The sequence below is a fragment of the Carettochelys insculpta genome, chromosome 12 (genome assembly GCF_033958435.1).
Source record: "Carettochelys insculpta isolate YL-2023 chromosome 12, ASM3395843v1, whole genome shotgun sequence".
Taxonomy (NCBI): Eukaryota; Metazoa; Chordata; order Testudines; family Carettochelyidae; genus Carettochelys; species Carettochelys insculpta.
Genome location: NC_134148.1, coordinates 10299890 through 10323807, shown reverse-complemented (window position 1 = coordinate 10323807; position 23918 = coordinate 10299890). Strand labels below are relative to the sequence as shown.

The 23918-nt window shown below is 44.3% G+C and overlaps 1 protein-coding gene across 4 annotated transcripts in view; it reads left to right on the top strand.

Annotated features, from left to right (window-relative positions):
• USP3 (ubiquitin specific peptidase 3) overlaps window positions 1-23918 on the top strand; it is a 107804-nt gene that overhangs the window by 27453 nt on the left and 56433 nt on the right. For 2 of the 4 annotated variants that reach the window (XM_075007022.1, XM_075007024.1), the window contains exons 2-4: window positions 1046-1106; window positions 1745-1789; window positions 3428-3559. In XM_075007022.1, coding sequence (XP_074863123.1) covers window positions 1046-1106; window positions 1745-1789; window positions 3428-3559 — 238 coding nt within the window. The remainder of the gene's footprint in view (window positions 1-1045; window positions 1107-1744; window positions 1790-3427; window positions 3560-23918) is intronic. The other 2 variants (XM_075007023.1, XM_075007025.1) reach the window with 1 other exon arrangement.

The following is a 23918-nucleotide window of genomic DNA, read 5'->3' as shown; positions in this document are numbered from 1 at the left end:
CAATTAATATTACAGCTGGCTGGGGAGAGAGAAAAATGTGTACCCAGTTTACAGTGGTTGTGTGTGCAGTCCTAGCAAAGGGCACTCGCTAGGATCTGACCCAGGTTGTATAGGTAAAGGTCTTAACATAAGTATGAAGGCACTTTAAGAACTGCAGCCTTTTTAATCATCACACTGAGCTTTCTTTCCCTTCTGTGCTCTAGATTGTGCCGTAAAACAGAATCCTTTTCTATGTCCGCCATTTAGATTCAGCCCATGACTGACACGTTAAAATGTTCTGGTTAAGACCTACAGCAGCACATGCACACAGAAATGGGCATTCAAAATGTCATGTTTTATGCCATGGTCTCCTGATGGAAACGGCAGGCCCTCTTGTATAACTCCTCTGAAGTAAAACAAAGCAGCAGAGATGTAGCACTTTAATGACTAACAAAATGATTTATTCAGTGATGAGGTTTCACAGGACAGACCCAGATCAACGAAAGCTCATCACCGAATAAATCATTTAGTTAGTCTTTGAAGTGCTACATTTCTGCTGCTTTGTTTTGTTGGAGCACAGACTAACAAGGGCTACCTCTCTGTTACTCCTCTGAAGTAGTCTCTCTCAAATAGATTTTATGAAATAATGGTTAAAGTACAGTAACTAGATAGGTGTGGCTTTTTTCAGTTCTGAGAACTGCAGTGATAAAAGGCAAAAGAAATGCTTTAAAGTGTTCACCACTGGTTTTGGAATTGTAATTTGTGATGTTTTTGTCTTGTATTTGGAAATCAAATAGTGATCTCATGAAAGCAAAAATGTGATTGCTTACACTATGAACAGTAGATAAATGTGCCTGAAATTAAAAATGAAGGAAGTCGAATGTACCTTGTTATCTGCTCCCTCTCCTGCAGTCCGTACTATAGCTTAATGTACGTGATTATTTTGATGTTTTATATAGCCATAAAGTCAAAGTGGAGCCAGGGAAGAGCTAGTTCCATTTCACAAGATGGATTCTACAACTGTAATAACACAGCCAGTTCACCTGACTTTCTTTTTGTTTAATAGTGTGCCGATCCAATAAAAGTCCCTGGGTTTGTCTGACTTGTTCAAGTGTCCATTGTGGAAGGTAGGTACAGGATGTACTAATTTGGAAATTACTTAAGCTCCACTTTTTACAATCTTTTCATCATCTTCCCTTTCTACTTCTTGTTCTGTTTAAAACAATTCCTCTCCAAAGCTCCTCTGAATGTCTGTTTCATTGTTCCTCTATACCAGAATATAGTGTCAAAGGAGCTATTGCAGTTAAATGATTTATACATGCATGCTGAATACCTCTCTCTACTTTTCATACATATTCAATGTATATTTTTTTTGCAGTAGTTGTTAAGAAGGTGTGTCTGTGAAATTGTTTAAAGCAGAAGACAGTGGGAGTGGAACTGCATTTTTTCATGTAATGGTCTTGTGTAATATTTGAAATACTTTATGAAAGGAGTTTAATGCGTTGACTGATCAGTACGTTCATCCAAAATAAAGCTGCTTCTGCTGTAGAAGATTTAAAAACAATAAGTAATTCTTGGTTTTCTCTAAATAAAACCCTTGCTCGCAGCTTGTTCTGTGATAAAGCAAGTGCTGTATCCAGTTTAAATTTAAAATATCTTAAATGTGGGTCAGGGTACCTTGGAATAAAAGTTTCATTTAGGTATATTAAAACCATGTGTTAAAGATGTACTTTGATCTGATTTTGATGTATGTTTAATTACACAGAAATATGTGCAAACAACAATGTCGTGGTGGAGATGATAAGACCAGGTATAAATATACTGGTAAATGTGCTTTGAGATATGTGTGCCTAAGGTTAGTCTAGATGGGTGTAGCATTCAAATAAAGACTATAAAATTAGGTCTACCACATGCACTGCCTGGTTTTTATCCTTGAAAACTATTAAGCTTAACTTTTTCTTTAGCTAGATCCCAGTAAATTCTATTTTCAGTTTTGTTTAACTGCCTGTTCTTGTAGAGGTAAGCATATGCCAGCTCCTTTAATTGTTTTTCATGCCAAAAGCTTCAGCACAAAAATACGATTTTTCTTGTATTTTAGAAATTAATAGCTTGGAGGGAGGGAGATAGGAAACAGCACCATACTGTGAATGATCAAAGGATGAAATCCATAGCTTGTTCTATTTATTTTTAATGTTGTATTTATTTATTTATTTATTTATTAATATGATGCTTGTTCTATTTATTTTTACAGTTGTAAAAAATAAATTTTTTATATGCAATTAGTAGACTTTGAATTAAATTTTTACTCAGTTTGTGTTAGAGCTTAAAATCGCTGTCAGTCCAGGAATTAAGTGTATGAGAGAGCACCATCGTTGGGTTGTGGAAATCTCTAGGATGTAGGGAAGCAGCATGATCTTTTGTTCAGGTAACATGTCAAATATAAAAAACATTTATTTTACTTGACGTGCTGCATTGTTCCTTCATCTAGATTTGAGAAGGAGAGAAGAATTACAATACAATAAAAACATCTCTTGTTTTTCCAAATTGAGAAATTTCTTTTACTGTGATAGGAGCTTAGATTTGTGAATTTGCGAGTGAAAATGTTGATCTGGTATGCTTTTTATATATACGTAAGGCTCTGCAGACTTCTAAACTGCTCTTTGTTACTTGACCTCAGTCACAGTTAATGATGTAAAATCCTGTTTAGTTAGTTAACTGTTTAAATGGACTGGAGGGGTGGAAGGAGGGAGAGAGCTGCTCTAGCTCAGCTAGGAAACTGAGCACAAGGGCTGCTTTGGCTGAGTTGGAGCATCCTTGTGCACAGCACTCCTGGGCTGAGCGTGCTGTGGACAAGGGCTGCTCTGGCTAGGCTGGAGCACCCTCCGCCCCATCAGGCCTCGTGGGGTAGAACAGCCCCCTGTCCGCAGGAGGTGAGGGGCTGTTCAAAGCCCCATTGTTTAACTATAACCATTAAGCCTCATCCGTTTAGGGCAGCGGTTCCTGACCTTTTCCGGACAGGGACCCATTTTGACAATTCAGGAAAACTTGGTGACCCAAGGCAATTCAAAAACGACAGAGGGGAGAGCAGCTGTAAGTAGCTAATTTTGCGTCTGAGGCAAGAATATAAAATTGTGCCCCCTTATGTTTTTATATTCATAACCCTACCTTCAGAAGTGGGTCTTTCCCCATGACAGCTTACGCTCCAAAATATCTGTTAGTCTATAAGGTGCCTCAGGATTTATTGTTCTCAAAGGTACAGACTAAGACAGCTACCTCTCTGATACTTGTCACCATTTTTTCATAGAGATGACTTGCATGTTTAACACGTTAACAGCTGCATTTGGGTTTACTTTTTTAAGACTGCTAGTGGTATATGTTTGCCCTAGGCTTTCAATAAATTATTGTTTAACAGTTTGATAATCTTTTTGTGGTCTCTTTTTTCTTAAAGATATGTGAATGGCCATGCAAAGAAACATTATGAAGATGCACAAATTCCTTTATCCAATCATAAGAAAACAGAAAAGCAGGAGAAAGTTCAGCATACTGTGTGTATGGATTGCAGTAGTTACAGTACATATTGGTAAGTAAATGTTTGAACCATGTTTGCTTATGGTATTGTTATATGCTCAGATGAATGCAGCTTTTAGTAACCCATTTGGGAACAGGTAAAACAGTCTATTTTTAAACTCATTATATATCTATTCCCATCCTTGTCTGTTTCAGAATAGAAGCAGTGTGTGAAAGCTCTCTGCTTTGAGATGTATTTTGTATCTGTGATGAAAGTTAGATTCCTACATTACAAATGACAAGAGGTTTTTCAAATGTGTATTATGTGGATTTCTTTAATTGCAGCAATTTTTATCTTTTCATATGTAGGGGTATCTGCAAGCATATCTTTTGAATGCAAATAAGAGTACCAGTCTATTCCAGATCCTCATTTCATAGAGGTAGCCAATGTTGTACAGAATAAACATTTACACATGGTTTGGTTGTGAGTATGGTCAGAGAAGTGAGTGATTAAATAAATATGGTGAATTCTTGCCCTAGAGATCTGCTTCCTTGGAGTGCATCTATGTCATCTCCTCTGGTGGAAGTACTAGTTTGTTCTGTTGGAAGCCTTGCATAGCCAATATGGCTATGGGAGACAAAGCTAGAAACAACTTGGATGCAGAATCTGTCAAGGGGCATAACACAGCCTCAGCTATCAATAGCCCCCTAAACTGAGCAAACTGGGATATAGATGCCATTGAGAGCAGATGATAAACAGGGAAGTCTGTAGTACCAGTTTCTTTTCAGATTATATACATTTGGTTTCAGAGATCAGTGTCTGGGAGTGGTGGTATAGAATTGATACTCACCATCTTTCTCCCTCTTCCACTCTAAACAGAATGGTTGACAGCATCTTTTGGGGTTTTTTTTTCCCTGTCAGATTCAGCATTGTTGCAACATGTTTGAGTGCTCAAGGATGAGGCAGAATAGGATTTATACAGCTGTGTAGTTCTGAATATGATGTTCTCATAACTCTGCAGCTACAAGTTGAACCTCTCTAATCTGGCACCTGATTGATGCTGAAAGAATTTGCCAGACCATGGGAGATCAATACTGTGTAGGAGCATTACCAACACTTCTGCCGCTTACTGGGCTCTCAAAAGGCAGTTGGGGTAAATTACAGCTAAATGACAGAACAGAACACTGAGAGCCAGGACTGGTGGCTGTAAACAAATGTTATGGGACCACAGGAAACTTGGCCATACCCATAAGTGATTGTTTAGCTAACTAAAATCATGCCAGATTATGGATGAACTAGAGAGGTTCAACCAGTAGTGCTCTAATCCTCTGATTATGATGCAGTTTTTAGACAAGTGACTTAACATCTTTGTGTACTGTGGCAGTAAGAGAAAGTACCTGGTCTGCTGCCTCAGGTGTTCTGCCATAAGAAGAAACAGTTCCATATTAAATATGCTCTGCAGAACCTGAGTTAAGTGGTTTGAGCCTAGAGAAAGTGTTGATTGCATGTCAGAAAATTAAGAGCTAAAGCTTATGTAAGACATACGCAATATCAAATGCTTTATATGAGTTGTTAGGCAAAGGAGAATGCAGTTTTAAACATTCTTAGGTAGAGTTCACTTTCATTTATATTTTAGTTCTCTGCCAAATGAGGAGATATACGGTCCACTTAATAACTTGTTGAAATACTCTATTGTATATGCACAAAGTTGCTGTGGAAGGGTTAACTCTAAATTTCCTGACTACACTGTTAACACCTCAGTCTTTAATGTTGTGATCAAGTTCTTGGAATTGCATATGCTATACTCTGCTCATCATCAAAATAAGAACGTGGAAAGGAATTTGATTTGGGTAATATTTAGACTGTTGACTGTGTCGTCTGTTAATTGCCCAGCAGCGTTCATCATCAATAACCATGGGCTCAGCACCCGTTGGTGTCTGAGGCCTCTCTCACTATTTCCTTCCATCTTTCCCTATCCAGTGCAGAGTGGCTGAGTTTCTGTAGACTAGCTTTGCACCAATCTATTACATCATCTATCCATTCTCTGGGGGGTTGTCTTCTCCTATTCGAACCATCCATTATGCTGAATACTAGGGTCTTGATTTTTCGTTCGTTGTTTATTCTGCAAATATGTCCAAATAGTTGTAGCTTCCGTTTTATAACCTTCTGCAGTGGGTTCTCTTTCGGCTGTATCTTCATATATAATTCCTCTTTGCTGACCCTCTGCATCCATCCTATTCTCAGAATCTTTCTATAACAACTCCTTTCGAACGCCAATATTCTTCTCTTCGAATCTTTTGTTGCCACCCACGTCTCACATCCGTACACCGTGCTGCTGAATACACGTTTTCAAGACACCCAGCTTCATTCTTAGCGAATTGCTTTGCTTTTCCAGATCTTATCCATTGCCTTCAAACTCGCTCTTGCTTTTGCTGTTCTAGTCGCTATTTCCTTCTTACAGTCTAGATCACACGTTATGTTGCTCCCCAGATATGTGAACTTCTCTACATTTTCTATTCAATACCATCAACACCGATCTTCCTTCCAATTTTCTTATCTCCAAATACCATTGTTTTTGCTCTATCGATGTTCATAATCAGTCCGTACCGCTTCCCTTCTTCATGTAACACCTGCACTGTTTTTGCTAGCTTCTCCTGATCTTCCTCAATGATAACTATATCATCTGCGAACCTCAAGTTGTTAATTCTTTTCCCGTGCACAGATATCCCTTCTACCTCTTCCTTGATCTTGTCCATCACTCTCTCCGGATGCGCGATGAAGATACTTGGCGATATTGGATCTCCTTGTCTCGTACCTCTAGTTGTTTTCAATCAACTTCCCAACTCCCCACATGTTCTCACCTCTGTCTCCGCATTATCATTGATATCTTTCAACAACCGTATCAGTCTGCTATCCACTCCGTATGACTCCAACACCACCCAAGTCACTTTCTGATCTATACTGTCAAATGCTTTTGAAAATCGATGAAGCAAGTGTATGTATTTTTGTTCTTTTGTCGAGCTTTCTCCGCTATCAGTCTTAGTGCCAATATCTGCTGTATGATACTTCTATCTTTTCTGAACCCTGCTTGCTTGTCTGCTATATATTCTTCTATCTGCAATCTTAATCTCTCAGTCAGTATCATCATCAGCACCTTACCTAGATAACTCGTTAGGGCAATCATTCTGTAGTTCTTGCACTCCAATGTACTTCCTTTCCTGGATGTTGTCACTAGCACAGATCTTGTCCATTCCTTAGGTGCCTTCCTTTCTTTCCATGCTGTATTACATAGTTGGTGTATTTCTTGAATCATGCGTTCTCTGCCGTATTTAATCATCTCTCCCGTGGTCTTATCATTTCTAGGGCTCTTGTTGTTCTTTAGTTGTTTCACTGCTTTTTCTACTTCCTCCTTCGAAATATTGGTCTTGCTCTCGATGCTCGGTGGAGATATCTTTCAGTTCTTCAATCAGTCTTTCTGAGACACTCGGTTCCAACTGTGCTTTGTATAGATGAGTGCAGTATCTCATCCATTGCGGCACAATCTTCTCCCTGTTCATGAGCACTTCTTCATTCTCATCTTTGATAGCAATCTGCTTCAGTTGCCATTTCCTATTATTATTCCCAATTGTCTTATACACCTCCCTGGTCTTACATTCGCCATAATACCTCTCGATATCTTCACATTGCTCCTCTAAACATTTCTCCTTATTCTTTCTGGCTGCTTTCCTTACCTCATTGCATTTCATCCTATATTACTCTTCTGCCATCTCAGAAACATCTCTTCTGATCTTCAATGCTCTTTTCTCTTGAACCAACTTCAATGTCTTCTGGATAATCCACTTCTTATTGATCTTTTCTTCTTCTGGAAGAGTCTGCTCAATTGCTTCTTCTATAGTTATGGTTATCCCTGTGACTCTCTTATCTAGGTCTTTCTCTGTGGCGATTATTCTTAATCTTCTCTTCGAGCGCTGTTCTGTATGCATTCCCTCACATAGCCTTGCCACATCTCTTCTTTTCTTAAACTGTGTCTTACATTTTCTTTTGAGTTTTATGTTGAGGTTTGCGATCACTAGACTGTGGTCTGAGTCTATATCCGCTCCTTGGAAAGTTCGCCACTGATGTTATCCATCTTCTTCTTATCACAGTCATATCTATCACGTTCATGGACTTCCCGTCATTCGATTGCCGTGTCCACTTCCTACAGTCCTTTTGTTGGAATCTCATGTTGCAAATCACCATCTGATGCTCTGTAGCAAACTCCAAAAGTTTCTCCCCTTGTTCGTTTCTTTCTCCATATCCAAACCTTCCCATGACTCTCTCCCAACCTTCATTATCATCTGTTCCAACCTTCACATTCCAATCTCCTCCGATGGTCAACACATTTTCTTTGGTATCTCCTCCACCATCTTTGTCAAGTCTTTATAGAATAGCTCAATCTCTTCCTCCGTACTGTCCGACGTGGGTGCATAAACTTGAATGACAGAGATGTTGATCGGTTTTGCTTCGAATCACGTGACCATCATTCTTTCAGTCACCGGTTTGTAGCCTAATAATTCTCTTCTAGCTGTTTTGCTAAGAAGGAATCCATCTCCTGCTTCATGCTTTGTTTCGTTTCCTGACCAAATGACTTTGCAACCACATATCTCTCCTGATCCTGTCCAGCGCATCTCTGCCGGTCCAAGTATATCACATCAGTATCTCTCCATCTTCTTCCGAAGCAGCTCTAATTTTCCAGTTGCCCAGAGTGTTCAGACGTTCCATGTTCCAATGGATAGCATATGTGTTAGGTGTAATTTTCTTTTGGTAGCCAATTTATCGACCCAACCCCAATAGCTCGATTGGTATCATGGACCTTGTGTATCTGGGTGACATCCGAGCCAGCATCTTTTAACATTTAGTTGTGCTGGCATCAGATTTCATTCTTGGTGTTGTTTTGAGGGTCAGTGCATCGACACACATCAGACCAACCTGCTCCTTCATCCAGGCTTGGGACTGGCATGGAGCTCTCAGTGGCTTCATGGCAGAGTTCCAGCAGGGTTGAACACACGTTTCAGGTACTGTTTTAAAGAACTATTTATTGTCCTGTGTTATCTGTCAAAATATGCTAAGACTTTATAAATTGTATATGAAGTTTCAAAGAAATCTGAGTAAATCTATATGTATATTTAATTTTCCCCAAACAAAAAGCAGAAGGACTTAAGTTCAGAGCTGAGAGAGTAAATTCTGATTTTATAATGTGCTGTCCAAACACAACTATGGAAATATCTCAGCCTTCCTTGTGAGAAAGGTACCTGAGGTTGTGCTTTATGGAGTCTGTTACTAAAATGAAATATATTTACAAGCTTCTTATGAGCTTACACTTACAAAGCTCACCAAATTGACACAAGAAAAAGTAAAAAGAGAAAGAAAGCAGCATACAAATCTGCTTCTGTTGTAAACAGAGTGAAATAATGAATTGTATTGTGGATTAATTGGAATTAAACTAAATGTTTTACTCGGTGGAATTAATGTTGCATTATAATTGAATAGGAAATAAACAATGCAAAGTTATGTAAAGCTGGCCATGTTACAGAAGCAGAATTCTGCTTTCATCAAAACACCTTGGTGTTTCTCCTTTAGCATTCAGAAAAGGATAGCAGCATTTGGTCAGATGCATATGTCTTCTATGGACACTATCAAAAGTGAATACATACTCATTCAGTGTGGTCGGCATATTATTTTGTAAATCTCCTGGGACTTGTCGTGGGGAACCTGTACCCAGTACGTACAGTCACAGTGCATCAGTTCAAGTTCTATACAGTCTTTACTAAAAATACTGGCAATAGATTCCTTTTCATATTTTGTTGTGCTCATGGAAGAAAAAGTATCTGGACCAGACTGAACCTGACACTTTTCAAATTTGCCTATGCTCCTGTAACCGGGGAGGGTGGTAAGAGATGAAGCGGAGAACTGGCAGCAAGTAACTTCTACAAGAAAAAGAAGGCCAGTACACGAGTCCCCCATTGATTGATATAGAGATAAGTAATGGCTTTCAGGCACTCTCCACTGGTTCTGCAGTGGTGAATGCTTTGGAAGGAGCCTCACAGGAAGAAAATCGCAAGAGAACTGCTTCTACTGCAGGACAGAGGATGTGTAGTCCTAGGGGTGGGGGTTCAATAACCACCACCCCCAGAAGAAAAAGGCGGGTGGTGGTGGTTGGGGACTCCCTCCTAAGAGGGACTGAACTATCCATCTGCCGACCAGACCTTCAATCTTGTGAGGTGTGCTGTTCACCAGGAGCTCGAATTCAGAATGTGACTAAGAGCCTTACAAAACTGCTCAAGACTTCGGAATACTACCCCTTCCTACTTCTGCATGTGGGAGCTAATGATATGGCCAAGAATGACCTTGAGCGTGTTACTGCGGATTATGTGGCACTGGGAAGAAGGGTCAAAGAATTTGGAGCGCAAGTGGTGTTCTCGTCCATCCTTCCAGTTGAAGGGAAAGGGCTAGATAGGGACAGTCGAATTGAGGAAGTAAATGCATGGTTATGCAGGTGGTGTCGGAGAGAGGGCTTTGGATTCTTCAATCATGGGACGCTGTTCCAGGCACAAGGATTATTGGGAAGAGATGTGGTCCACCTAACCAAGAGAGGAAGGAGCATTTTCACAAGTAGGATTGCAAACATAGTGAGGAGAACTTTAAACTAGGTTCACTGGGGGAAGGTGACCAAAACCGTGTGGATAGAAAAGAACTTGGAGGCTGGGAAGAAATGCAAAGAGGAATGTACAACCAAAGTGGACCATTGGTTCAAGTAGTGAGGGTGGGGAGATTGACTGTTTATCTAAGGTGTTTGTACACCAATGCCAGAAGCCTGGGTAACAAGCAGGAGGAATTAGAAGCCCTGGCTCAGTCCAAGAACTATGACTTGTTTGGAATAACAGAGACTTGGTGGGATGACTTGCATGACTGGAGTGCTGCCATGAAAGGGTATAAACTGTTCCGGAAGAACAGACAAGGGAGAAACGGAGGAGGGGTTGCACTGTATGTAAGAGAGCACTATGACTGCGTGGAACTCCAATATGTAGAGGGAGAAAAGCCTGTTGAGAATCTGTGTGTCAAGCTTAGTAGTGTAGGCAGCACTGGAGATGTGGTGATTGGTGTCTACTACAGGCCGCCAAATCAGGCTGATGAGGTAGATGAGGCTTTTTTTAGACAACTGAAAGACGTTTCCGGATCGCAGGCTCTCGTTATTGTGGGGGACTTCAATTACCCTGACATCTGTTTGGAGACCAATACGGCGGTACACAAGCAATCCAGGAAATTTCTGGAGAATGTTGGGGATCACTTCTTGGTACAAGTGTTGAGGGACCCGACCAGAGGTCGTGCACAGCTCGACCTGCTGCTTACAAAAGGGGAGGAACTAATAGGGAAGGTAGAGGTGGGGGACAACCTGGGAAGCGGTGATCATGAGATGGTAGACTTCAGGATTCTGACCAAAGGAAGGAAAGAGAGCAGCAGATTACACACCTTGGACTTCAGAAAAGCAGACTTTGACTCCTTCAGGAGCCTGATGAGCAGAATCCCCTGGGATGCTACCATGAAGGGAAAAGGAGTCCGTGAAAACTGGCAGTATTTGAAGGAAGCCCTACTGAAGGCGCAGAAGGAAACCGTCCCGATGCGCAGCAAGAGAAGTAAATATGGGAGGAGACCAGACTGGCTTACTGGGGAAATCCTTGGAAAACTTAGGTACAAAAAGGGAGCTTACAAAAAGTGGAAACTGGGACAGATGTCTAGGGAGGGGCATAAACGTATAGCTCGAGAATATAGGGCAGTTATCAGGAAGGCAAAAGCGCAATTGGAATTGCGACTCACGAGGAATGTGAAGGATAACAAGAAAAGTTTCTACAGGCATGTTACCAAGAAGAAGGTGGTCAGAGAGGGCATGGGGCCCCTGCTGGATGAGAGAGGTAACTCACTGACAGATGATGTAGGGAAAGCTGAAGTACTTAATGCTTTCTTTGCCTCTGTCTTCATGGACAAAGACAGCTCCCGGACTAATGCAATAAGTGATGCATTGTAGGATGAAGGTGGACAGCCTTTGGTGGGGAAAGAACAGGTTAGCAGGTATCTAAAAAAGCTAAATGTACATAAATTGATGGGCCTGGACCTAATTCATTCGAGGGTTCTGAGGGAGCTGGCGTATGTTTTTGACGAGCCCTTGGTCGTTATCTTTGAAAAGTCGTGGAGATCGAGAGAGATCCTAAATTATTTTCAGTCTTTTTAAAGTGCTACTGGACAGCTTTTTTGTTTTCTGAGTAAAACTGTTTCCCAAAGACAAACTGACACCTCTTGCCAGGTGTCATCAGCGTTGATTAGCCATCATCTATCAAGTGGCCATTCTTTGGCAAGGAAAGGTCTTTCATCCTGAGACTCTGTCTGTCTTGTCCTTAGAATGTGTATAAACTTTATACAGTAAATTCTTTCATATCCATAATTCTATTATCCAGAACTCTCAAATAACCAGCATTTTAACCATAAGTAAATTTGTTTTCCATAAGTATAGTATAGTGAAAGTAAATACAAATAAATACAGCAAATGCAGTATAAGTTTACAGTGTACAATGCTACTGTTGTTGGTAAAGTACTCTGGATACATTTTTGTTGAATATCTAATCTTGTTTTTTTTTTTTTAATGTTATGCATTGCTAGGTATACCTCTCTAGTATCCAGAATATTTGAATATCTGGCAACCTCCCAGTCCCAGGGCTCCCAGATGTGAAAGAGTTTACTGTATAGGGGTAACCCACAGGCAAAGGGGAAACTATAAAACTGAGATACAAAAGCACACCGAGGTGGTTCTCCCTGTCCATCTTTCTCTCTCTTTTATCTAAAGACAAAAGAAACAACCTTTAGGCTTGGAAGCAGATATTGACTTGGAGCTTTATTCAGAAATGTTGCTGGAAACATCGGGTAAGAGATTTCATTTTGTACCAAGCATAGTTTAAGATTTAGTATTAAGGGACATTACTTTTGTAACCATTTCTGACTTTAATGGTTCCTACTTGCACTGAGCTAAAAGTTCTGTACAGTTAAGTAAACATGTTTTAGCCTTGAATTGGAGCTAATCCTGTGTTTTGTTTAAAATGAATTGTATTGGGTATTGATCCCCTTAAAAAGGGGCAATGGACCTAAAATATTTGAGCTTCCCAGGAGAGGCCTTCACAGTGCAGAATACACATTCTGGGGGGAAAATTTTGGACTGGGAGAGGGTATTGGGGTCACCTAGCAACTGGTAACCAAGGCTGGTGGAAACCAGACTGTGACGAAAGGGTGTCTGGCGTACATGGACTCTTGGGGGTGACCTGCATGCTGTTTGTGAGGGCTAAGTAGACACTCGAGGTTACAGGGTGAAGGTGATACAGCCCCTTGCTGCTGTGGACTGACAGTGGTACTGAAATGCATAGCTAAGGTATTGTGAATTGTATTTGTAGTTTTCACATGACCTTGATGTAAATCAAAACTAGGTCAAGTAGCTTTCTATAGTTAGTCTTGGAATCATGACCACTTACACACTGGTAGAATTGTGATATCTGCAGAAATTGCAGTGCCATAACTGAAGTTACCTTTGCAGCCTGAGTGCCAAGGAACTTTATAAAAATCCCACATTTTGCTGAATACAGAAAAATATTTCGAAGAAACACTAAACATTAAATAGTTAGATGTGGAGGATTTTGTTTTCCATCAGATTGATCACCCCTCGCCCACACAACAATCGCTCTCTATGCACTGAAATATAAAATGGGTTCTTCTTCGAGTGTCCCCGTGGGTGCTCCACATTAGGTGTTGGGCTCGCCCGGCGCCGCAGATCGGATCTTCCAAGCAGTTTCTGCCGGACCGCGCATGCGCCGGTGTGCGCCGCTCCCTTGCGCGCTCCGGTCCCCGCGCGTGATCCGGTCCCCGCCAGTTCCTCTTAACCGCCGTCGCCTGCAGACGGAATCCGACTAGGCTACGGCCAAGTTAGCGTATTCAATGGTTTTAACCATTTTTCTTTAAAGTTTTCAAGTTCTAGTCTATTGTTGAGTTAGCCAAAAAAAAACAAACAAAAAAAAAAAAAAAACCAAGAAACAACAAGCGGGACGGCATTCAGTCCAGTCCTAGTAACAAGTGGAGCACCAGAGGCCAGGAGCCTAGGGCCATTAGCCCTCCTGCCGCGGCAGGCTATCGGAGAGGGGGAATACAGCGCAGAGAAGGTGCTAAGTACCCCATTAACAACTAAAAGACTCACCAACAATGTCCTCTTCAGGATTCAAGAAATGTGAGTCTTGCCGAGAGGCAATGCCAGCGTCTGATGGGCACAGTCACTGCATAAGGTGCCTTGGGGAGTCCCATGTCACGCAGAAATGCTCCTTCTGTGCAAAATTAACAGCCAGAGCAAGGAAGGACAGGGAGATGCGGCTTAAAATGCTGCTCTTCGACAAGGCCCTCCAGCCAGACGTGCCGGAGCGGCCGCAGCAGGAGGGACCCTCCGGGGCCCATAAAAGGAAAGCTGCCTCCCTCACCCCATCAGCGCAAAAACGGAGGAAAGTCTCCCCAGCCCGATCCCTGCCGGCAGCAACAGCGAGCGGGACGGGAGGAGCGCACAGCCCCCAGCCGCAGCAACAGCTGATCAGCGGCGGCACGGAGAGCCACGTGGAGGCGGCTCAGCCTCCGATAATCAAACAGCCGCCCCGCACCGCAGGCAGGGCAGCGGCTAAACAAGCGCTGGTACCGGCGGCACCGCAGGCAGCGGCACCGACCCCCGGGGAACCGGCGATGCAGAGCGCGCAGGCATGCAGCCTGCAGGCACCAGAGGACACCGCCCGTGCGGCACCGCCCATAAGCGTGCCGAGCATGGCGCGGACGGGGCCCGAGATCCCCTGCACATCAGGGGGTGGAGCCACCCCCTCAAAGGAGGGGGAAGGGGCTGCACACAAAACAAGGCACCGCAGCCCCTCTCCAGACAGGGCTGCTGAGTTGCTTTCTCTCAGCCCTCCGCTCATGCTGCAGACTCCAACTAGAAGGCAGGGGTCCCTCCTAGCCTACCCAGAGCCCCCGTCTCCATTTTTACAACCAGCCTCGCACTGGCTGGGACCGCCTTCACCCTTCTTGGGGTTTGAGCCGCTGGAGTACTATCACAAATCGCTCTCTCCAGTGTCCCAGGTCTCGCAAACAGGGACAGAGACTCAAGTATCTCAGGGGGAACTGGTTATGGAACCCTGAGAATTTCCCTTGCAAGCTTCCAGCGAGCGGATGTACCATCACTAACAGGAACCGGAAGGGTCCAGAGAGGCGTACCCTAGTGGTTCCTCACTCTCCTCCCCGGACGAGGCTACAGCCCCGGGGGACGTCCATCCTCCGGACAATCTCAAACAGTTTCAAGAGCTGTTTAAGAGGGTGGCTTTCACGCAAGGCATCCAGACAGCAGAGGTGCAAGAGAAACACCATAAGCTCCTCAAAAATCTAAGACCTCCGGCCTCCTCCAAAATAGCAATACCGCTTGACGAAGCAATCTTGGAGTCCGCCACTATGATATGGCAGACTCCCGCGACTATTCCGCCCGTCCACAAGAGAGCGGATAAGAAATACTTCGTGCCGGCGAAGGGCATGGAGTTCCTGTTCAGCCACCCACAACCAAATTCCTTGGTGGTGGAGTCGTCGCAACAAAGATCAAAGACATCTCAATTCAAGACAGGGGGAACAGACAAAGATGCCAAGAAGCTAGAGCTGTTCGGCAGAAAGGTCTACTCCTCCTCCACTCTGCTGTTGCGAATGGCAAATTACGCAGCACATCTAGCGAACCATAATTTCGACAACTACACTAGGTTAACCTCCCTCATGGACTCGCTTCCAGAGGACAAGAAACCGGTGCTCAAGGCCATCGTGCAAGAAGGCTACGCAGCCTCGAGGATGGGAGTTCAGATCGCCCTGGATGTTGCGGACACAGCAGCACGCTCCACAGCTACGGCAGGGGTGATGCGAAGGGAGTCCTGGCTCCAGACTTCGGGTATACCGAGGGATCTGCAGGCAAAGATCGTCGATCTTCCCTTTGACTCGCAGAAGCTGTTTGCAGAATCAACTGACTCGGTCCTTCATTCCAGTAAAGATTCAAGAGCCACACTTAGGACCCTGGGGATTTACACCCCTCCATACAGAAGGAAAAAGTACTACCCTCAACAAAGACGGTACCAGTACCAGCAACAGCGTCCCCAGTACCACAGGGGTTACGAGCAAGGATGACATCAACAGCACCAGCAGTACAGAACTCCCAGACGACGTTCCCAACAGAGCCGTGCGTCCTCAGGGCAGGGCCAAAGGCCACAAGTTTGACACACAGATCCAGGGCTGCGCCATCACTACCATTGCACAAGGTCATCCGAAGCGGTTATTCCACCATCGCCTCCGACCATTCTACGACCAGTGGCAAAGGATCACCACAGACAAATGGGTGCTGGAGATCATAGCCACGGGGTACGCCATCCCCTTCCAGTCGCTCCCACCACCACGACCTCCACCCAGGCCCCACCTCCAGGAGGCCTCCCACATAGCGATGCTCAAGCAGGAGGTAGACCATCTCATGCTCATAGGGGCAGTGGAAAGAGTGCCCGAGCAACTGCAAGGGAAAGGGTTCTGCTCGAGGTACTTCCTCACAGAGAAAAAGACAGGAGGCTGGAGGCCCATCTTAGATCTTCGAGGCCTCAACCGGTACCTGCGCAAGCAACGCTTTCGGATGATCACAATTGCCTCCATCCTTACGGCACTGGACGATGGAGATTGGTTCGCAGCCCTCGACTTACAAGACGCGTATTTTCACATAACTATCCATCCGGCTCACCGGCGATTCCTCCGGTTCATGGTAGGCAAAGAACATTTTCAATGCAAGGTCCTACCGTTTGGCCTCTCCTCGGCCCCCAGAGTCTTCACCAAGACCTTGGCAGTGGTGTCAGCCTACCTGCACAGACAGGGGGTATTTATATTCCCGTATCTGGACGACTGCCTACTCAAAGGGGCCTCGAAGGAGGAGGTACTACGCATGATACGCGTCACAGCAGGCATGTTCTCTTCGCTCGGCCTGGTTATCAATCTGGCAAAATCAAAGATAGACCCCACACAGGACATAGAGTTCATAGGGGCACGCATAAATTCTATTATGGCGAGAGTGTATCTACCAGAGACACGCTTTCGGGCCATCAGCTCCCTCGTGCAAGTCATCACCTTCAGCCCTACGGTGCCAGTTCTGACGTGCTTACAGCTGCTGGGCCACATGGCAGCAGCGACATTCGTAGTACAGAACGCCAGGTTACACATGCGCAGCATGCAGCACTGGCTGGCGAGCGTATACAAACCGGCAGCACACACCGTTCACAGGGTGGTGTCGCCCACAACAGAGGTGCGCAAATCCCTGCAATGATGGGTGAACCCCAAGAACTTGCTAACAGGGGTACCCTTCCACCAACCACAAATATCGGTTTTTCTTACTACAGATGCCTCCCTCATAGGGTGGGGAGCACACATGGGCGAAGAGGTGACTCAAGGGCTGTGGTCCTCCACGGAGCAGTCACTGCACATAAATATACTGGAGCTCAGAGCAGTGTTCAACGCCTGCAGACGCTTTCGAAACCATATACAAGGCAAAGTAGTCGGGATCAGTACAGACAATAGCTCCACCATGTTTTATATAAATCGGCAAGGAGGAGCTCGGCCCCGTGCCTTATGTGCGGAAGCAGTGTGGTTGTGGAACTGGTGCATAGCCAACAATATAACCTTGAAAGCCTCGTACTTACCAGGCGCTCACAATGTGAAGGCAGACCAGCTGAGCAGGCGTTTCGCGCTCACGCACGAGTGGCAGATCCGTCCCGATCTGCTACAACCGATTTTTCACGCATGGGGTTTTCCCCAGATTGACCTGTTTGCTACTCAACACAACAAGAAGTGCCCACGATTCTGCTTCAGGGCAGGACTGGGACGGGGGTCCCTGGGGGACGCATTCGCGATCTCCTGAAGGGGCCCCCTGCTTTATGCTTTTCCTCCCACAGTGCTGATCCACAAAGTCTTATAGAAAGCCAGGAGGGAAGGAGCCCAAATGATCCCGATAGTCCCAATGTGGGATCGACAGCAATGGTTCCCCCTACTCCTGTGCATGTCGGACCGTCCACCAATGCCCCTTCCGGTGGCGCCGGATTTGCTCACGCAAGCCCAGGGGTGCATAGTGCGTCCGCACCCCCAAGGCCTGCGACTACAAGCATGGTAAATCCATGACTCAGCTCCCTAGAGAGCACATGCATGGAGGAAGTGCAACAAGTCCTAGAAAGTAGCAGGAGGACTTCCACCAGGAAGACCTACAAGCAGAAATGGACTCGCTTCACGGCATGGTGTTCTACCAAACAGCTAGCCCCCCTTTCGGTGCCTATACCTGTAATATTAGAGTATTTACTGGACCTCAAGAGAGGAGGACTCTCACTATCCTCATTAAAGGTTCACCTTGCCGCCATTTCGGCGTTCAGACATGAAGAGGAAGGGCACACGGTGTTCGCCCATCCCATGGTTACCAGGTTCCTCAAAGGGTTGGTAAACCTATACCCCCCTCGGAAACCGTTTCCACCTTCGTGGAACTTGGACCTGGTGCTTAATGCACTAACGGGACCACCGTTCGAGCCTTTGGCCACGGTTTCCCTCCGCCTCCTTACCATAAAGACAATCTTTCTTTTTGCAATCATGTCAGTTCGCAGGGTGGGCTAGCTTGCGGCAGTTATGGCAACACCACACTGCACTGTTTTTTCCAAGGAGGCGGTAACCATACAGCTGCATCCAGCCTTTGTTCCTAAAGTTTCTTCTGAGTTTCATATTAACGAGCCTATTGTTTTACCCTCGTTTTATCCAAAGCCTCATAACTCTAACACAGAGGCGCGCCTACATCTCCTGGATGTGAGGAGGGCGCTAGCCTTCTATATAGACAGGACCAAGTCCTTCCGGAAAACGGATAGACTCCTAGTCTCTCTCGCTCCCAAATCGAAAGGAGAAGGTCTCTCTTCGCAGAGAATCTCGAAGCACATTGTATCCTGCATAAAAATGTGCTACGAACTCAAAAAGACTCCTTTACTGGCCACGCCCAGGGCTGATTCCACTGGGGCGGTGGCGGCATCAACAGCCTTTTTCAAGGGCGTCGTGCTAAAAGACATTTGCAGAGCGGCGACCTGGTCATCCTATGACACCTTCGCCAAACATTACACCCTTCACAGGGTATTCCAAGAGGATACCCAGCTCTCGACAGCGGTCCTCTCGGGGACAAGCTGCACATAATCCGATTACCCATCTCCTATCTTTGGTTACTGCTGGGTAGTCACCTAATGTGGAGCACCCATGGGGCCACTCGAAGAAGAAAGAAAGGTTACGCACCGTAGTAACGGTGGTTCTTCGAGATGTGTCCCCGTGGGTGCTCCACTACCCGCCCATCCTCCCCGCTTCGGATCTCTGTTTAGTGATTTGCAGGAGCATCCCAGGTGGTTGGTCAAGGAACTGGCGGGGACCGGATCGCGCCTGTGGCCGGGAGCGCGCAAGGGAGCGGTGCGCACCGGCGCATGCACGGTCCGGCAGAAACTGCTTGGAAGATCCGATCTGCGGCGCCGGGCAAGCCCGACACCTAATGTGGAGCACCCACGGGGACACATCTCGAAGAACCACCGTTACTACGGTGAGTAACCTTTCTATATAAATCTCTGATTTCAAGAATGTGCTCTGGCTACAGTTTAGGACACCACAAAGCAGTGACTTCCTGCTATAATGTTCAGTCCTCTTTTTGGTAAGAGGAGGTGGTCAAAAGAGGGATTTTTGAAGCTAGTAGGTGTCCCTGCCTTCTTTCACCATAAGCATAAAGAGGGGTCTTTGTAAAACATACCCCTCAATGACATTTTAAGATATTTGCAAATTGTTTGTTCCTCTCCTTGCTTACCAACATGTACATTGAGGGCTTTGTACTTTGATCCTCTGATCATTTTTGGAACAGTAGAGTTCAGCCCTCTGTATTGGGGATGAAAGCATGAGTTTGAGGAAAAATATAGACTCTTGAATTTCAGTTCTTAGCGAGTAAGTGGGGTTTCAGTTTCTTTAACAGGCTACTGTGTGCATACAAGTTAGCAGAGGCTTTGCTTCTCAGGCTAGCCCTTGCTGTGCTCTCGTGCTTTTTTTCCTGTGCTCTAGCAGTAAAATAATACTTGTAAGAAGCTTGCTTCCTGAAATATAAGGTTCCCTGAAGGAGTGTTCTTGTAAATCTGTTTGCTGCATTCTAGCATGCATACAGATGACTAGCACAGGAGGAGACCAAGTCTTATTTATATATTTGCGTAATATGCTTCTCAAGTGTGCTGTCACAAAAGCAATTGGTAGGTCAAATTTCTGACTTCAGTCTTGTTCTCTCTTAAAGAGATGTGATTGTGTTGATTAAGGCGTAAATGTATATTTTGTAAAAATGAAGCTTTTTTCCATTTAAATATTGGAAAACAACAAGAATCTTTTTATGCAAAGCTTTACTTAAAAATATGATTTGCATGTTACTCTGATTACACTAATGCATGAAAAAGAGTAAGTGAAAGTGGTCATTGTCCACCATGAGTGAAATTTAAATATTGAGCATTAGTTACGAAAAATAAGTTAAGATTTCTTTTTATTCTTCAATGTAGGAATTTAAAATGGTAATATGATTAGGGAAATTTGATTCTATTAATGTTAAACATAACTATGTGGCTCTGTAAACTGCATTATAGATTTACAAAACACCTTAAGGATCTGTGTTGTCCAGCATTACATTTAACAATTTTCCAGAGCAAGTACATTGGGCAGGCTATTTTTGGCGGGTAAAGGAGCCAGGAGGGACAAGGCCTTGGACTTAGGCTTGGTCTACGCTAGGAGATTAGGTTGAATTTAGGGGACTTGGGTTAAATTTCTAAGGAATCAGTCCACAATACAGGGTCCTGTCCATCAACTTAAAGGGCTCTTAAGGTTGACTTTTGTACTTCTGCTTTTCATAAGGAGTAACCCCAAATTGGACCTTGCATGGTTGACCTTAGGGTAATGCAGACGAGAGTGTTGTGAAATTTGACGTTCTTGGCCTCCTGGATGTGTCCCATAGTGTCCCAATGTGACCAGTCTAGCCACCACTTTCAGTTCCACTGCTTTCCAGGTGTGCAGGAAACAGTCAAGGAAAATTTGAATTTCATTTCCTATTTGGCTATCATGGCAAGTGGAACAGGCAGTACACCTCAGTAGCACATCTGGCCAGGAATTCCCAGTTTCACTGACAAGCTCCAGCATCTAGCATGCAGGAGATCCAGTACCTCATTTCTTTGTGGAGGTGTGAATCTGGGCTGGGAAAACTATGAAACAGCAAAAGAAATGCAGACGTATGCCGAGATCTCGCATGGCCTGGCAGAGAGAGGCTACACCAGGGATTCCCAGCAGTGCCATGTGAAAATAAAGGCGCTCAGGCAGGTGTATGGTAAAGCAAATGAAGCAAATGGACTTTGAGTCATTGCTACAAACATGCAGCATCTCTGAGCTTGGGATTCTAAGGAGTGACCCAGCCACTGTCCCCACAGTCTTCATTGGTCTCATGGCTGGTTAGGCTCTGCACATACTGCAGCACAATGCAGCTGGCTGGGATCCATGCTAGCCTGCTGATGGGATCTGCCTGGATATGAAAAAAGGGTCCAAAAACACTTGCCATTGCTTCCCACAAGGAGGGAGAGAAGTGCACTATGGGGTGCTGAGTGCACACCCGCCCAATCACCTGTGGCACATTTTTGGCCCATCAGACATTGGGACAGAAACCCACAATGCAATGGGGAAACAGGAACTATGGGGTCAGTACCTACAGTGCAATGCTGACAAAGTCAGAGCTGGCAACGCTAATGGACATGCACGCCATCAACTTGATATGCCAGTGTGGACATGCACCCTTGACTTTATAAAATCGGATGGTAGAAAATCGACCTTAACAAATTCGGCTAATTTCATAGCGTATATAAGAGGGGAAAACCCCATGTTAAAACATAAGGCAGTAGTCTTTCTAAGCCACTCCATGGACGATACGCTTTATCTCATACAGCTTTTGTTAAAAGGATACTGAAAGGCTGTGTCTACATGAGAGGCTTTTTCTGGCAAAACTGGGCTTTTGTTGGGAAAAATCATGGAGCATGAACCCTATGGAGCAAAATGCACTTAATTGACAGTTTGTTGACGAAACCGGGGCACATCTGCTGGCATTACACCTCTCCCTGTTCAGGTATAACACCACTCTCAACAGCATTCTGTTGACAAAACAGACGTGTAGATGCTCCAGGACCCTTTTGTCAACAGACATAGCTTCCAGTTCATCTGGCAACCCTGTTTGTGGAGCTTCCGGTCAGCAGTTCTGTCAAGATAGGGCTGGGCAGTCTGGCTGCTCTCTGCCAACAGAGCAGATTGCTCTTTCAATCTGCTTTTATGTGTAGACGCAACCTATCAACAGAAGTTTTGCCAGGAAATCCCTTCTGACAGTAACTGCTGTTGACAGAGGCTTCGCATGTAGACGTAGCCAAAATGTGCAATATGCCATATGGTACAGAATTCAATCTATTATCCTAATGATCACAAATTAAAATAACATTATTTTAAAATGCAAACTAGAAAACTGTAGATTGGATTTTAAACATAAATTTTAATTTTGGTAATGCTTGCATTATGCTGTTCCAATGCTCTTGGTACTCTTTAAAACACACAACACCCCACAGCACAAAAACTGATTTAACTCCAGAAACAAAATTAAATTTATAAGTTTAGTCAGTTTTATATTCCACTCTTTCTGTAGTACAGTAGTGCTCGAGTTCATGATGGCTTAAAGAACTTATATTTACTTCCAAAGTATCATGAAAACATTTGTATTGAGAACAAGTTTTTTAAGTCGTCTTTAAAAAAATACATTTTGTGCCATCCCCATTCTGTGCCCCTTCCCCACAGCAGGCAGCTGTCCCTACTGTGCCTCTTCTGCCAGGCTGTGGGCAGCCAGCCCTGTGGCAATGGTGGCATCCAGGCATGCTAGTTAACTGTGTGTGCCCATTATCAGAGTGCTTGTACTGTACTTTTACTTTAAAATGACATAAAGATCTGATGAAAGGTAAACCAATCTTAACAGGTCCCTTCCTTTTAATAATAGGGTGTCACTGGTAATGCAGATGGAGAAAATCTGCTTGTCGGTTTTCCTTATATGGACAATGGCCACTGTATGGCTGTACATTTCATACTTGGAAGTGATAATTGGGCCAGTTCAGTATTTGGAAATATTATTTGTTTGAAGAAATGTAAGTGAATTTCTTTTCTGCCTTTGCAGAAGTCATGTGCAAGCTGTTCTTGTGGATAATGCTTTCTTCAGAAAGGTTCATTCCCTTCCTTTTCCAATTCCCAGTGTTCTTAAGCTATAACTGGGCAAATTATTTGTATTTGAATTAAGGCTACTAATATTGCTGTCTCTGTGAAGTATATCAAAGTTTCAAGCAGTGAAAACATTGTAATTTGTTGAAATGCCCCGTGTAGACATCACAAACTGACAAAGTACTGATTCATACAATCAGGGGAGTAACCAGAGCTGATGATTCTTCTTCAAGTGGTGTCACCATGAGTGCTCCACTGTAGGTTCTGGGCTTGTCCCGGCGCCACAGATCAGAGATTCTTCTAGCTGTATCCATGCAGTCTGCACATGCGTTGCCACTGCATCTCTTCGTTTGTGCTCTTTTGATCACATGCACAGATCAGCTCAAACCAGTTCCTGCTCAGCTGCCCCAGGTTGCAGGTGGAGCTAACTGCCTCATCACATTGAAGTCGGGAGACTTAGAAAACTTCTGTTTTTCTCCATAGTTCTTGTTGTTCTTTCATCAGTTCTTCATTGGTTTTTCTTCCTAAAAATCTGTTATCGTAGAACTTTTCTCTAATATCTATAGGTGCCATATAGTTAAGGTTTCTTTGCAGTTATATTTTAAAAGTTACAGTTTAACATTTGACTTATATGTAACCGACCATGCTTAGTTCACTGTGCTTTAAGAAATGCGAATGGTGTCGCAAAGCCATGCCTAACTTGGTGGTCAGTCCAAGTGCATTTGTTACCTGGGAGAGGGTCATAGCCCTCAGAAATGCGAGCATTGCTCCCAACTAATGGCCAGGGCATGGTGCGATTGTGAGATGTGACTCAAGATAATATTGTTCGATAAGGTCCTTCAACCCTCTCCTGATGAGACCGCAAACACACTGGAGCAGCCTGAACTTAAACTCAGGGGTTCTTCAATGGCCATTCCCTCTAAGAAATCCAAGGTTTCACTGACTAGGTTGTTGCTTGCCCTATCACAGAGCATGCTTGCTCTTGCAGTAAAATCCGGCAGCCCCAGTGTTG